Here is a 16,118-nt window from a genome sequence, read left to right on the forward strand (position 1 = left end):
CTTTTGATCACTTAGTGGGTGATAATAGCGGCAAGCTGCCGAATAATTTTGGAGTACTAGGCGTACTTTTGATCACCTGGTTGGTAATAATAGCGGCAGGCTGCTGAGTAATTTTGGAGTACTAGGCGTACTTTTGATCACCTGGTTGGTGATAATAGCGGTGGTACCGAATAATTTTGGAGTACTAAGTGTACTTTTGATCACCTGGTTGGTGATAATAGCAGCAGACTACCGAATAATTTTGGAGCCATAGGGCTTGGCTTTTTTGGGCATATGGGCCTTCGCCCTTCACATAACATTCCAGCCCATTATTTTGGACTTGCCTTTTTTTTTTTTTTTGGCATGCTGCCTTCTTTACACATCAGTATAACTATACAATAATTGCTCCAATTTGCAGAAAACAACTTAATAAAATATTCATCAATGACAGTGGGTATGGGTGTGCCATGCTTTCCACTTCCGCTTGTTGGTTGTAAAGGTCAGTATACTCCGGCTGTAAATGGGTAATATTCCTTTCTCTAAAGTGACAACTGCTTGGACAACCTTTCCGACACCACCCATTTGCTTTTCTCTGGCTTTCTCAAAAAATGGGAACATGCATGATGAAAGTGTAGGCATCTTCTTTGGTGGTCGACAAAAGCAAAAGTAGCTTCAAGTGGTTGAATGATAGCAGAAGCTTCATCGCAAGGTTCATGAGCTCCATGGAAACAATCTGACCAGCAGCAACCAAGCTATTAACTAACTTACCAGCAAAACGTGCCTCTTTTTGTGTAATAAGAGTGTATGCAGTGCCATCCTTATCACCACCACGACACGTTCTACCAATTCGATGGACATGCATGTACAGGATAAGACCAACCCAATCTCCAATAAAAAGGTCACATTTTATTGAAGAAAATCCCCAACGTTAACGATGAGGGCACTGGGGACAAGTTTCACATAAATCCTATGTCAGACAAAATAACGCTTCATCATACCTTCATAAATGAATCATGCGTTTTCAGCTCCTATAGAACTGCCCTCCTCAACTCAGAAATCATAGGTTTTGCATCATCATCGTTTGCACAATCTTCTGCCAATTCATACTCTTGAGCAAAGGCCTTGAGAAAGTGAACATTTTGGGCAATATAATCACAGAAAGTTTTAATCTTTAGATTCCCAGCAGCCAAACAGAGCATGAAGGGAGTGTACTTAGCGAAAATTGATTCTCGCTTGAACTTGTTCCAGAAACGGCATGCGAGACCCACCTCGTTATCGACGACGGTGAAAGCCATGGCTGACTTCGGCGGAGGTAAGGCCATTGAGTTGGCACAGTGGGATTGGAGCGAGTTGAATCGAAGCCAGAAAGGGAATTGAACCGGAGGTCCGCGGGGTCAGTTTGATGCAGGGCACTTCTTCTTAAAAGCGAAAGAAACTTCAAACTTTTTTCTTTGGGGTCACAGTGGTAATGGCTAGGTACAGAGCTGAGGACGACTACGACTACCTTTCCAAGGTGGTGCTGATCGGCGACTCCGGCGTCGGCAAGTCCAACTTGCTATCGAGGTTCACCAGGAATGAGTTCAGCCTTGAGTCTAAGTCCACCATCGGCGTCGAGTTCGCCACCTGCAGCTTGGATGTCGACGGCAAAGTCATCAAGGCCCATATTTGGGACATTGCTGGCCAAGAAAGGTTGGTTGGCTTTCTTGCTTCTCTTTTTTGTGATCTGGGTTTTTCTTATTTTCTGGAGTTTCTATGTGGGATTGAAGCTTTTGGTTGATGATTATAAGATATGAAATGGGTTTGGGTTTCTTGGGGTTTTGGTGATAAAAAATTTAAGCTTTTGTGCAATTTGGTTGGTGCCTGGATTTGGTGGTTTAATTGGGTTTGTTTTAGTAGATCAGAAAATACTTGATTTAAGTCAAAGAATATATGCTCAAAATTTTCTGGGTTTCTTTTTGTTTTCGTAGCTGTTGGATGGAAGAAGAAGATCACGAAAAGTAAGAATAATGAGAAGAGTTGTAAGGCAGCCATTTGATGGTACTGGAAGTTGTTTGCAGATTCACGGTGGAGGTGAAAAAATGAAAGAGAACCGACATAGTTTTTCGTGTCGATTCCCACAGACGGCGCCAAATGTTGATGCACAAAACCGGAGGGGTCTTGGAACAACGTAAATCCGACCATGAATCTACAAGTAAAGAACACAAGATGTATTTTGGTTCACCCCAATGTTTGGGCTACGTCCACACTGATATTGTATTTCTTTGTTTGTGAAAGGATTGTGAGGGAGAGAGCTTGAGGATTGTGAGGGTGAGGAGTCCCTTTTATAGACTAAGGGCTCATTCCCTTTTTACATATTTGCCCCTTCATTTATTACATAATTACATTTGAGTCCCCCGAGTATTTATACGAGATCTAAATACGGAGGCCCTAAGTATGGTACAAACACTGTTAATTTTTTTTTTTTTTTTTTTTTATGGTCGGATTGAATGACTTAAAGAGGATCAACGGATAGAATTTAACAGATAGTGTGTCGAAAGTAAAAAATGCATGTGGATAGCACCACTCTAAAGAATATAGCATATTTATTTGAACGTCAATAAAAATTTAGTCGGAAATTTCAAATTGAAGGAAGAAAAACTAATGTCCCGCACCAAATTTTAAGTTATGACTATCCTTTAATAGCAAATTGACCATCTTCACTTTCATACTTGGCCACTCATAATCTAACTTATATAAGAAATTCGCAAAGGAAAGAAATAATAACATTGTCACCCTGGAAAGAAAGATGCTGATAAGCTTTCATATTTTTTTGTTTTGGTGATTGTTGGTACTTCTTTTCATTCATAAGCTTTCATTTTTTAATCTTAATGTCTTTTAGCTCCTGTTCTTATTTTCTGAAAAGGAAGAATCTCTTCCTCGCCCCCCCTCCCGGCGCGCCTCTTTTCTCTCTATCTTTCTTTGGGCTGGTTTGGTATTGCTGTGCTTTGAAAAAAAAAAAAAAAATTATTTCTGCTATGCTATGAGAATAAGCAGTTGTGAAATAAAGTAGTAGAGTATTTGGTAAACTTTTATGTAAAAGTGCTTTTGGAAAAAAAAAAAAAAAACAGTATGATAGTGTTTGGTAAACTTTTATGTAAAACAACTGTGACTGTATGAAATGACAAAAAAAAAATGTAAAACTAGATATGCTATTATTTAAATATTTTTATAATGTGGGACCCACCCACCTTTTTCCTATCCCACCCGTCTCCCCCACCCTTCCTCCCTTCACTCTAAAACCAGAACCCCCTTCATCCCCATCCACCCGTGTCCCCCACCTAGGACCTTCCTTCACTAAAGCCCACATCACCCACCCCCTTCTCCCAAAAATCCACTTTCTTCTTATTCTTCTATGCAACCCGACCCAAAAATCCCCTGTATGCTAGTCTCGCTGGGAAGATTCAGTCAAATTTACAAGATCATCTTTCACGCCCCGATCTTGACATACGTCCAAGACCGACACGTGACATCACCAATTACCTGTACATCTAACATACCCCGCCTCTGGGAAATGGCAAACACAACTTAAGGTCCAACTACGTAGTAATTTTTCGTACATTTTATGGTTGCATCTAACATCCTCGTTAGACTGCCTACGTACCCTACATAGGGATCAAGCCATTCGTAGTTCATCATTTCACTACACTCGAATATTCATCAATTAAATCGCTATGTCTCAATAATATATCACAATGCATAACATACAATATTACAAGGGACAGACGACGGAGCACAATCATATTCACTAGTCATAAAGTTCAACGAGTCTAATCATAATTACCATAACCATAACCAACATCATTCCATAATCACATCAATCAATAATGACAACCATCACATCATCAATAACACATACAACACGTCGAAATGCGGGGCTAGAGCGACACAGTTTGACCGAAAGACTACATCTCTGGAAAAGGGGATTTTGGACCACCCAATGGAACCAAGGCACCAAAGGGGATTCCAGACCATCACTCAACGGAATTCAAATCAGGATACGATTCCGGACCATCACTCAACGGAATCGCGGAGTAGAAGGGATTCTGGACCACCACTCAACGGAATCCAAATCAAGATACAATTCCGGACCATCACTCAACGGAATCGCGTAGTAGAAGGGATTCCGGACCACCACTCAACGGAATCCAACAACATTGGGTTCCAAACTACTCAACGGAACCAAAATATCAAACCAAACGGTTTCTCATAATTTACCCAGACCTGTTGCATGTGAAATAAGTGCCTACATCATGGAAATGGTGCATTGGGCAAACAACAACCCGGATAAGTTGTGAAGCTCGTGTGAGCGACAATAATAGTATGTGACAATAATGATAAAACCAACCATCAATCACAATTTATAAACTTTGAATATAAATAATTCATAAGAAATTAATACCAAACCTTTGCAAACTCTGAATGAGTCACATAGACATCTAACGGCTTTTCTAAATCAAACTCAAAGTTCTCGAAGCCAAAATTCACGAATACACTTAAAACTAGAGCTAGAGAGACGTCGTTCGGCCGAAGCCTACGCAAGTAACCAAATAGGAAGTGGCCCCCCAAAGCGGATCAACCAAGCAGAGCCACCCCTAAGAAAATACCAAGTAGGTAGTGACCCCCCAATGCGGATTAACCAAGCAAAGTCACTCCTACAACTATTGGAAGTGATCACCCAATTCGGATTAACTAAGCATGATCACCCCTAAATGTGTATGGCCATACCTAGGATATAAGGATCGCCCAACGCGGATTAACCAAGTGCGATCCACAAATAGTATGGTACCCTGACGTAGATTAACCAAGCCGGACCATCCATGTACCATTGCTACGTGGTGTAGACTTAGTGTCACCTAACCCCATGACACTAGGGTAACAGTCCTTTACAATCCCTCATGTTTATTAAACCATCAAATATATATTTCAAAACACAATCCATCAACAATTCAAATATCCAAGTCACATAATGTTTCTTAAGTAGATCGATGGCAAACTTTATAACAACAATTATTTAGCATAAGACCTATTTTAAGAATCCATGGTGTAACCACTAAGTATATTAGCACGGAAGATTTCAGAGTAAATACCATATCACATAGATTAAAATCACTCACATGAGGTCCACACTAACGCACTCTAGCATGGAATTCAAGGCGTCAAGCTCTATCACCGCCTAAAACAAAGCACAAGTCCACATTCTCTTGATAAATTCACATACCCAAAACTCTCATAAGTCTCCCACAACGACATTTAATGAGAATCAGACCGTCGATCAAAGGTATAGTCCATGATCTTACATCACTTGCTCCGTAAGATCCAACCACTAGATTTTCACTAGTAAGTCCCTACGGTCCTTAAACAATATCTACAATAGCATACTAAAATTTGGTGTCAATTCAATGGTAAGATTGTCAATTGCTAGAATATTCAAGTGGCGGACCTTATCGAAAATATACTCAACCAACAGCATTTCATAAATCGAATGTCACACAAAGGGAAATTCGACTTTTTCCAAAAATTCTCAAATTTTACAAGAATGAAGATCTCAACAAGTAGATTAAACTTTATACTTGTGACCGAGTCCAATTTGGTCCGGAAGGCCCTCAAATTGGCTCGCACCTGTCTAAAACCCTAAGGTGGGTGTTCTTCAATTCGTCTTCCTTGGTGTTCCAACGCCCCAACCAACCGTTGGGGAGGGGAGGGCGGGTACACACCTAGCGCAAGTTGGGTTTGTTAGGTTTTTTTTTTTTTCTTTTTCTTTCTTTCTTATTAGTCTTTTGTCCTTATTATTAAAATAAAGTTAGTGGATGGTTTTTTTTATTAAAATGTAAAGATTTGAAGTCTTTTTCATTAATTTTCCTAAAAAACAAAGAATTTAAATAAATAAAAAAAGAAGATCAGAGGATTGGATAGGGCCAAGGGGAATCTCTCTAGTTTCGGGCAGAAGACTTATCTACTCTCTGGATCCAATACCTTCTTTCATTTTCCTATCACATCTTCTCATCCCACGTTCTTGTAATGCTCATATTTTATTTGTTATTATTCTGTTTTTTGTTTATCTTTGGCTCCCCAATTATTGATGTATTTTCTTACAACCAACGTTTTGAAAGTAAGATCGTCATCATTTGGACAGATTCTTTTAATTTTCTTTTTTCCCCTTCTTTTTGGACAATTCCATTTATATTAACTTGCATTTTTTTAGTTTTGCATTAGTTATTTAAATTAGATAAAATGTTCCCCAAAGGTAGGTGGGGTGCATAATCACATGGAAGAAACATACATTGGGCAGGTTTTGCATTCAGAACTGAGGAAGGAAACAGACAAGGATCTTCAATCCTGATTTGTTGCATTAAGAACTGAAATAACTTAAAAATTGAGGATCAAGGGTGTCCATGTGTTAGATGTGAAAACCGTAACCAATATGATGGCAATTAGCAAACCGTAACCAAGGATTAGTTTACTTGTGAACCAGGGATTATAATTTTTTGCCTATTAAGAATTAGGGTTGCTTTAGTTTCTTGTTATTTAAACAAGTATGACAACAAATTAAATCCTAAAATTTATTTTGGCATCAGAGCAAGTTTCAGGCTCTCTTCCGCTAGACCCTAAATTTTTTTTTGGCGGTTGATGAGACGGAACCTGGTTACTCAATTGGTGCTTCATAAAGAAACAAGTTTTATCAAAAGAAAATCATTGGAGTGTAGCTTTCTTTGTTGGATATAGCGAAGAACATAAACATAAAGGGCAGTGTTGACCAGTTTGATGAAAGTAGATTTTTCTCTTCTATTTTATTTCTAGCATTTTCGGATTCGGCTCAAACCGAGTGTTTTATGATGAGGTTGATGAATCTGAGTATTACGAGTTGCGATGCAAGGCAATGAGGACAAAGCAAAATGGGCGTCTGGTAATAGAAGAGTGCTTAAACACAGTTCGGCGTAAAGCACAGCAATAAACTACTATGCTTGGCAGCAAGAATGCTGACAGTAACCCTTCTATGCCCATGGTCAGTAAGTCTCCCTTTCTCTGTGGGATTCGGATGAAGCTGAAAAGGAAAAGATCCTGTGCAACCATTGCAATGGAACTCGTCACTCGAAAGAAACATGTTTCAAAATCCATGGTTACCCTAATTGGTTCCTGGAAAGAAGAAAGCAGAGCAAAGAAAAGGCTCACAAACGTCCTGCACAGCGAAACTCGCAGAAATTGGGCCAAGAATTGCTGTCATAGTTGCTAGCCATGTTGGGTCCGATGTTGACCCAACTCACCAAGTCGAAGATGCTATTCAAAGTCCATCTGTGGGACAGGAGCAAGAAGTGATTTGAGATGATTAACTTCACAGCTTTCATGTTGGAATATAAGTGTGTGTACTGTTTTTCTAATGTTTCTAAGTTTAAATGTGAGCCATTGGATTATAGACCAATTGGACAGCTGAGATGTAATCTTAGTTTTAGTAGTGTATATTGCCACTTGTATCTATCTTATAGGGTAGATTACATAAATGGTAGAGATTGAATTGTGTAAAAGGAGAGGTTCTCTCTCTCTTCTCTACGGATATATCCTCGCACATGCCTTATGTGCTGAGTATGAATGAAGAAAAGCTTTGTTAGTTCTGTTTGAACATTCTTTCTGTATTCATCTGTGGTTGGAGAAATCTTTCATTTTCTTCTTGATTCACGTTCTGGAAAACAAGGTCATATTCCTCTATTCTAACATGGCCTCAGAGCCAGGTTCAATCGTTTAATACTGGGAGATTGAATCTGTGAAGTTACGAGATCTGTGTCTAACATGGCAGGATCTGGAGGAGGTGAGCTGAGAGGGCCGATCTTCACCGGCGAGAATTATGAATTCTGGAGCATAAGGATGAAGACCATTTTTAAGTCTCATGGACTATGGGAATTTGCTGAAAAAGGAATCGAGTACTCAGATTCGAAGGGAGCTGACTCAGATCTGAAGACGAAGGAGAAAGAGGGATCGAGCGAAGTTGCATCTTCCACGGAGAAGCTCATGAAAGATGCCAAGGCTCTTGGACTGATTCAGGGAGCAGTCTCCGATGAAATTTTTCCTCGGATCTCACACAAAGAAACTTATAAGGGAGCCTGGGATATTCTGATGCAAGAATTTCATGGAGACAAACAGGTTAGAAGTGTTAAATTACAAGGTCTTCGTAGAGAATTTGAGTATACCAGAATGAGAGATGATGAATCAATTTCTGTTTATCTTACAAAATTATTCGATCTGATAAATCAAATGAGAAGTTATGGAGAATAGTTGTCTAGAGAGAGGATTGTGCAAAAATTATTAATTAGCTTACCTTCTGCGTATGATTCTATATGCTCTGTGATTGAACACTCAAGGGATATAGATGTGATTGAGGTTCAAGAGGTAGTTGCCTCATTGAAAAGTTTTGCACAGAGGTTGGAGAGACATAATGAGAACAAGACTGAGAGAGCATTTGCGAGTCTAAGTGTGAAACCCAAACCTGTCAATTCTTCTGGAAATCAAGGCAATCGATACCAAAAGAATTGGAAGCCAAAATACAAAAATTGGAAACAAAAGCCTATTTACCAATCTGGAAAGCAAATTGTAGCTGCAGAAGGGGGAAGAAATCCTTGCAAGCACTGGGATAAGTACCATTATGGAGAGTGTTTTCTTAAAGGCAAGCCTAAGTGTCATTGTTGTGGGAAAATAGGTCACATTGCAAGGGATTGTAATAATAAGAAAAATGCTCAAGGTATTCAGCAACTAAACTTTGCAGCTCAGGTTCCTTCTGCAACTACTATGTTCTATGTAAGTAATGCGGCTGACAAGAAGTCTATTGAAGATGTATGGTATGTGGATAGTGGTTGTAGTAACCACATGACTGGTAGAGAAGATGTACTGATTGACATTGACAGAAGCATAATTGCCAAGGTAGAAATGGGAACTGGACAGTTGGTTGATGTTATAGGAAAAGGAAGTTTGGTAGTGGATACAAAGATGGGAAGGAGATATATCAATGAAGTGATGCTTGTCTCAGGTCTCAAAGAGAATCTACTAAGTGTAGGGCAAATGATGGAGCACGGGTATTTCCTTATTTTTGGAGATAACAAAGCAGAAATTTATTATGATTGCTCTCTTTCAAATTTGGTTGCTAAGGTGCCAATGAGAGGAAACATAAGTTTTCCTTTGAAATTTCAAACAAATTTGCATCTTGCATTAAAAGCAAGTGTAAATGAGTCAACATTGATCTGGCATAGAAGAATGGGCCATTTGAATGTCAACAGTCTGAAGCTACTATAGGAGAAAGAAATGGTACTTGGATTGCCAGAAATCAAGACCATTAATAATGTGTGTGAGGGGTGCACTCTTGGGAAACATTGCAGAGATTCTTTTCAAAGGGAGACAACAAGTAGAGCTACTATTCCATTGGAGTTGGTACACACAGATGTTTGTGGACCAATGCAAACCATTACCAAAGCTGGAAATAGGTATTTTCTCACCTTCATAGATGATTGTACTCGGACGTGTTGGGTCTATTTTTTAAGATACAAATCAAATGTATTCAATGTTTTTAAGAAGTTCAAGGCCACTGTTGAATTGCAAAGTGGATATAAGTTGAAAAAGCTGAGAAGTGATCGAGGGGGTGAGTACACATCTATTGAGTTTAACAGATTCTGTGAAGAAGTGGGAATGGAAAGGCAACTCACTGTGGCATACTCACCACAGCAGAATGGAGTAGCTGAAAGGAAGAACAGAACTATTGTGGAGATGGCTAAATGTATGATGTTTGAAAAGAATATACCACTGGAGTTTTGGGCAGAGGCAGTCAACACTGCAGTGTATGTTCTAAATAGGTGTCCAACTAAGGCATTAGACAAGAAAACTCCATTTGAAGCTTATAGTGGAAGAAAGCCAGGAATCAAACATCTAAAAGTGTTTGGTTCTCTGTGCTATGCACATATTCCAGAACAGCAGAGACAAAAGTTTGATTTGACTAGTACAAAATGTGTGTTTCTGGGATATGGAAGTTGTGAGAAAGGCTACAAGCTTTACAATATTAACTCTGGAAAAGTCATTATTTCTAGAGATGTGGTGTTCAATGAGGAAGCTTGTTGGGACTGGAATGCACAAAAGGAATGCAGTCTTACAATACCATTTACTGATTCTCTCACTGAGAAAGGAAATGAGATTGAAGGAACAAGGTTGATTCAAGCTGAGATCTCTGAAGATGATGTTGAAATACCAGAAGATAGTGAAGAAATACATGTTAAATCTGATTCAGGTCCACAAGATGTTGATCACACACCTTTGAAATATAAAAGTATTGCAGAAGTGTATGAAAGATGCAATCTGTGTATAATTGAACCTGAAACATTTGAAGAAGCTGTCAAGGATGAAGCATGGCAGAAAGCAATGGAGAGTGAAATTACAATGATAGAAAAGAATAATACCTGGGAGCTAGTTGATAGACCATCTGATAAACCAGTAATTGGTGTCAAATGAGTTTATAAAATTAAGTTGAATCTTGATGGCTCAGTTCAGAAAAATAAAGCAAGACTTGTTGCAAAGGGTTACTCTCAAAAGCCTGGTATAGACTTCAATGAGACCTTTGCACCGGTTGCTAGGCTTGATACAATAAGGACTTTGGTTGCTTTGGCTGCACAGAAAGGTTGGAAACTTTATCAATTAGATGTGAAGTCAGCATTTTTAAATGGAGTATTGCAGGAAGAGGTTTATGTTGATCAACCCCTTGGGTTTGTGATTAAAACCAAGGAAGATGGGGTTTACAGACTCAAGAAGGCACTTTATGGTCTTAAGCAAGCTCCAAGAGCTTGGTATGAAGAAATTAATTCCTATTTCACTAAGGCAGGTTTTCAAAGAAGTCCTAGTGAAGCAACTTTATATGTGAAGATTACTAAAGGTGGAATACTTATTGTTTCACTATATGTGGATGATATAATCTACACTGGGAATTCAAAAGAATTGTTGATGGAGTTCAAAACTGCAATGATGAGACAATATGAAATGACTGATCTTGGATTGTTGCATCATTTCTTGGGTCTTGGTGTGATACAAACTGATAATTTCATTTTCTTGCATCAGAAGAAATATGCAAAGACACTGTTAGACAAGTTTGGTTTCAAAGATTGTAAATCTATTGCTACCCCTCTTGCTGTGAATGATAAACTGTCTAAAATGGATGGTAGTGAACAAGCTGATGAGGGTCTATATAGGCAGATGGTTGGAAGCCTATTATACTTGACTGCAACAAGGCTAGATATCATGTTTGCAGCAAGTTTGTTAGCAAGATTCATGCATGGTCCTACTAAAAACATATGGGAACAGCTAAGAGAGTGCTTAGATACATTCAAGGCACACTTGATTATGGTATAGCATATGAGAAGGGAAATGAAGCAATGCTTATTGGCTACTGTGACAGTGATTGGTCAGGTAGTGAGGATGACATGAAGAGCACATCTGGGTATGCATTTAATCTTGGTTCAGGAGTGTTTTCGTGGGCATCAGTCAAGCAGAGTAGTGTTGCATTATCTACTGCAGAAGCTGAATATGTTAGTGCAGCAGAGGCCACAGCACAAGCAATTTGGTTGAGATTTGTTCTCTCGGATTTTGGTGAAGAATAGGTTGAGCCAACTACAATCTTATGTGACAATACATCTGTTATTGCCATAACCAAAAATCATGTGCACCATTATAAGACACGACATATAAACAGGAGACTTCATTTCATTCGTGATGCACTACAAGATGGAGAAATCGACTTACTGTACTGCAAGACAGAGGAACAGGTTGCAGACATTTTCACTAAGGCTTTGGCCAGAGATCGATTTGAACTTCTGAGACAGAAGCTTGGAGTAATTTCAGCACAAAACTTAGAAGGGAGTGTTGGAATATAAGTGTGTGTACTGTTTTTCTAATGTTTCTAAGTTTAAATGTGAGCCATTGGATTATAGACCAATTGGACAGCTGAGATGTAATCTTAGTTTTAGTAGTGTATATTGCCACTTGTATCTATCTTATAGGGTAGATTACATGAATGGTAGAGATTGAATTGTGTAAAATGAGAGGTTATCTATCTCTTCTCTACGGATATATCCTTGCACATGCCTTATGTGCTGAGTATGAATGAAGAAAAGCTTTGTTAGTTCTGTTTGAACATTCTTTCTGTATTCATCTGTGGTTGGAGAAATCTTTCATTTTCTTCTTGATTCACGTTCTGGAAAACAATGTCATATTCCTCTATTCTAACATTTCAGTCCTCAACATGATCTCTTCCTTATCCCTCTTTTCTTCGACTTGCCATCATTACAAATCCAAAAAACCCAATTCAAAAAGCAAGTAATTAGAAGCCCAAAATGGAGACGATGATCGAGTTAGAGAGAGAGAGAGAGAGAGAGAGAGAGAAAGAGAGACGAACCCGAAAGAGCGATGCTAGGGTGATTTAGGGGTTCTCTTTGCCAATCGTCAAGTAGGGGTCGCAAGAGAGGTCTACGGACAAGGAAAGAAAAAAATGCTAACTGGGTCTTTGCAATAACCAATTTATATATGAGGACAATTTGGTCATTTTAAGTTTTAGAAACACCATATTTCTGTCATATCGTTGTGCATGCCGTGTGCATGGGCTGCGCATATCCCAACAATTCTATTTTAGTCCTAAGATTAAGGAAATGGTCCATTTTTGTCAATTTCCCAAAAAAAATCACAAGAATTGCGTATGTTACATTAATAGTGGTGGCGAGTCAATACTACATAATGCTATTCCATAGTACACCAGGTAGCAACTGAAACTATCTTGTATACAGTAAGTTGAATATCAGAGTGTGCAACAAACAAGACTAACAAAATAATAAGACTATTATTAAACAAACTGAGAATGCCGTTTCGACAACAAAACCCTAAGAGACTACATTGTGAATGACTTATTTATCCATGCTAAACTATAAGTTATATTTATAGAGCAAAACCTAAAAACTCTAATTCGGATGGGCTAGGCCCATATACTAACTAACAAGCAAACTCATATAATCATAAAATACTAATATTTTCCAACACCCCCCCGTCAAACTCATGGCGGTATACGACATGAGTTTGCAAACAAGCAGATGCGGACTAGCAGACATGCAAACTTGACTGGACTTGACTTGACTTGACTGGCGAACTTGCGAACTTGACTTAACTTGATTGGCGAACTTGCGAACTTGACTTAACCTAACTTGACTTGATTCTTGATTCTTGTTTAAACTGGCTAGCTTGACTTGACTTGATTCTTGATTAATGTTCAAACTGGCTAGTGTTGAGAGTATGAAAAAAACTCGTTACTAAACGAACGAGATTTCCATATCTCAATTGTACCAACAAAAGAACAAAACAATTCCAAACAGGCCAACAACTCATGTGGACCTAAAAACAAACTTAACCATTTTTCTCTTGTTGCCCGTGGACCTTAAACTAACAGCAACCAATTGTTTTTCTTTTTCCTTCTCTTTTTGCTTTTTCTTTCTTTCTATCCTTTCCTTCCTTCCCGTTTTTCTTTCTTTTTTCTTTCATGCGAACAAACAGCAAAACCTTTCTGTTTTCCCTTTTTTTTTCTTCTGTGCAAACAAACAACAGCAGCAAGATCCTTTCTATTTTTTTTTCTTGCAAACAATCAATACCAACTAACAAATCTAAAACGAAAACACAAACAGCGGAAGATAACAGAAACAAAACTGATACAAACAAATTGATACCAACGAGAACGGATTGAACCCTAAGGATCGAACCCGCTCTGATACCAAGTTGAATATCAGAGTGCGCAACGATCAAGACTAACAAAATAATAAGAGTATTATTAAACAAACTGAGAATGACGAAACGACTACAAAACCCTAAGAGACTACATTGTGAATGACTTATTTATCCATGCTAAACTATAAGCTATATTTATAGAGCAAAACCTAAAAACCCTAATTCAGATGGGCTAGGCCCACACACTAACTAACAAGCAAACTCAAATAATAATAAAATACTAATATTTTCCAACACAGTGCAGTATGAAGCATATAAGCATCGGTTTGTATAACATGTTTGTTGCTAGTAATCATCTTCTTCTTCGTCTATTGATCCAGTGAATCTCCTTGCAACAGCAGCAAGAGCACCAAGAAACACAAAGAAAGCGAAAAGTTGGAACCCGCCACCGATGCCAATGGCAACACCAGGGCCTGGGGCAAAAAATGAAAATGGAGACCAACCCCAGCCTCCGAAGAACGGTACTCCATAGCCATATCCATAGCCACCAACTAGAGGTGGTGCTACTGGAGGATTGATGTAGATATTGGTCCTACAAATTATAGACACACATATAAGTTAACATATCTTTAGATATAAACTTAAACGCATTACAAAAGGGAGCTACCAATCCAAAAATCATGTCAAAAAATGACTAGTTCCACTAATGAACAATATATTTTTTGATGGCACAAGGAATGATTTGATCTCAGTGATCTAATGTAAAATAATAAAACTCAGATAACAATAAAATATCTAGGGTGGTGCCAACCATACACTTCTTTTTACCTGCCACACACCCATCTCAATTTCTGGTCATCGGTTAAATGAATTGAAGAAGACCAAATGATTGAAATTAACATGGGTGCGTGAAGGTAAAATTGGGTGTGTAGATAGTACCACCCAATATCTAACAGCCAATAGTTCGTGACTTTTGGTATGAAAAGGAAATTAGAACGAAATGGTAATAGTTCAAGTATGGAAGGCTGGTTGATTTACATTGTTAAATAAGTGCATGGGAACTATCGATTACAAAATATATGTGCTAAATCAGTATTATCCGGGGCACTAATGAACTTAGTCAAGTTAGCTAGAACAGGTACTCTGCTCTTTGCATTCAAGTTCGATTGCCACTTCTAGTAGTTTTGATTAATTTAGCTTGGATTATCGCTTATATAAAAAACACAAACCGTTTTTTATTTTTTCAACCCGAAAATGATGTCTCAACCCAATCCTCAAAGTGATCATCTCTTATCCATATGTCATAGATTGCCATAAATTTCACAAGGGAACCGATTTCATTAAAAACTTAACTTGAAAAGTTTAATAGGAGGCCCTTCTAAGTTCCAACCCTGGATTCTCTGAGTAGTAGCACTTTATTATTTCCTAATTGAATCTCTCCACAACTTAAAGCCACTAGAATTTTAAATTCCGATACATGACTCTAAGAAAGTATAAAATCCGTAGCAGGAACTTACTAATAACTTTTTTAACCAAACGCAGCAATCCAATCCAAACACGGAAATAATCGAATTAAAACTTGGTACAATTGTTAATTACCTTGAATTGTTGTTGATCCTAGGGGACGAAGACCGAGGAGTCGAAGACCGAAACGCCTGGCCTCCAACTCTCCCACCAGACTTGGCAGCTGATGCATCATGAACTGAGCCCAATGTCAACACCCCAGCTGCCAGTGTCACCATTGCCAACTTTGCCAATTTGTTCTCATCCTTTCTGGGCGTTTCATCAAATATTTTGCATGAGATGAAAGTGTTAGAAATGAGAATCTTGGTTTTGGGTTTGTGGGGTGGGGGGGTGAGAACGTTGGCTAGAAAGCTCTGTTGAGATGAGGATATGGAGGACGACATGCTTACTTGTTTGAAGTTGCAGTTCTTCTGTTTTCGTTTTAAATGTTGTTTTTATGATTCTGAGGTTGCCACGTGGGATAATGTTAGAGGTTCATTACACCTGTGGTGTAGATCCACTCGCTTGTTAAGTTAAGACTTCGAGATGGGGCTATACACGAACTTTAAATTGAGAATTTATTTCTACTCATTGAATTAAAATAGATGACTCTTACTAAAATAACAAAAATCATACGATCGGGTTAAAATAACCTAGTGCTCGGTTGAGTTACATCGTATATGCAAATGAATATAATAGGAAGATCGAATTTACGATTGTCATTTCATCCGCTGACAAATCCGTTGAGGTAAGGTCACGATGTTGGGGTTAGAGGACGGTAATTTTCTCTGGTGAGTGTGATTTTCATCATGTGATGGTGTTGTATCTTTGAAACATTTAATGACATTTGAAATGCAAACCCTTTTAAAGCAGTA

General features: G+C 38.5%; 2 protein-coding genes across 2 annotated transcripts; one reads left to right on the plus strand and one right to left on the minus strand.

Moving 5' to 3' along the window:
• Window positions 1-1,447: 1,447 nt before the first annotated feature.
• LOC126595395 (uncharacterized) lies at window positions 1,448-7,337 on the plus strand. The gene is made up of 3 exons (XM_050261702.1): window positions 1,448-1,668; window positions 6,817-6,922; window positions 7,161-7,337. The coding sequence occupies exons 1-3, from the start codon at window positions 1,448-1,450 to the stop codon at window positions 7,335-7,337; spliced, it is 504 nt and encodes a 167-aa protein (XP_050117659.1).
• A 6,484-nt stretch (window positions 7,338-13,821) lies between these two features.
• Window positions 13,822-15,676, minus strand: LOC126597732 (uncharacterized). Its single transcript, XM_050264541.1, has 2 exons — window positions 15,340-15,676; window positions 13,822-14,332 (listed from the first exon to the last, which is right to left on the minus strand). Exons 1-2 carry the CDS (start codon window positions 15,645-15,647, stop codon window positions 14,086-14,088), a joined length of 555 nt encoding a protein of 184 aa, XP_050120498.1. The 5' UTR covers window positions 15,648-15,676; the 3' UTR covers window positions 13,822-14,085.
• Between the last annotated feature and the right edge of the window lie 442 nt (window positions 15,677-16,118).

Source organism: Malus sylvestris, chromosome 13 (genome assembly GCF_916048215.2).
Source record: "Malus sylvestris chromosome 13, drMalSylv7.2, whole genome shotgun sequence".
NCBI classification, from domain to species: Eukaryota; Viridiplantae; Streptophyta; class Magnoliopsida; order Rosales; family Rosaceae; genus Malus; species Malus sylvestris.

What these genes read in the sequence shown, in the direction of transcription:
- LOC126597732 (XM_050264541.1), bottom strand. Translation starts at nt 15,647, where the DNA reads ATGTCGTCCTCCATATCCTCATCTCAACAGAGCTTTCTAGCCAACGTT. An exon ending in AGGATCAACAACAATTCAAG is followed by an intron (nt 14,333 to 15,339) that starts GTAATTAACAAT and finishes TATAATTTGTAG; the next exon opens with GACCAATATCTACATCAATC.
- LOC126595395 (XM_050261702.1), top strand. Translation starts at nt 1,448, where the DNA reads ATGGCTAGGTACAGAGCTGAGGACGACTACGACTACCTTTCCAAGGTG. An exon ending in GACATTGCTGGCCAAGAAAG is followed by an intron (nt 1,669 to 6,816) that starts GTTGGTTGGCTT and finishes TTTTATTTCTAG; the next exon opens with CATTTTCGGATTCGGCTCAA. An exon ending in CAAAGCAAAATGGGCGTCTG is followed by an intron (nt 6,923 to 7,160) that starts GTAATAGAAGAG and finishes GTTCCTGGAAAG; the next exon opens with AAGAAAGCAGAGCAAAGAAA.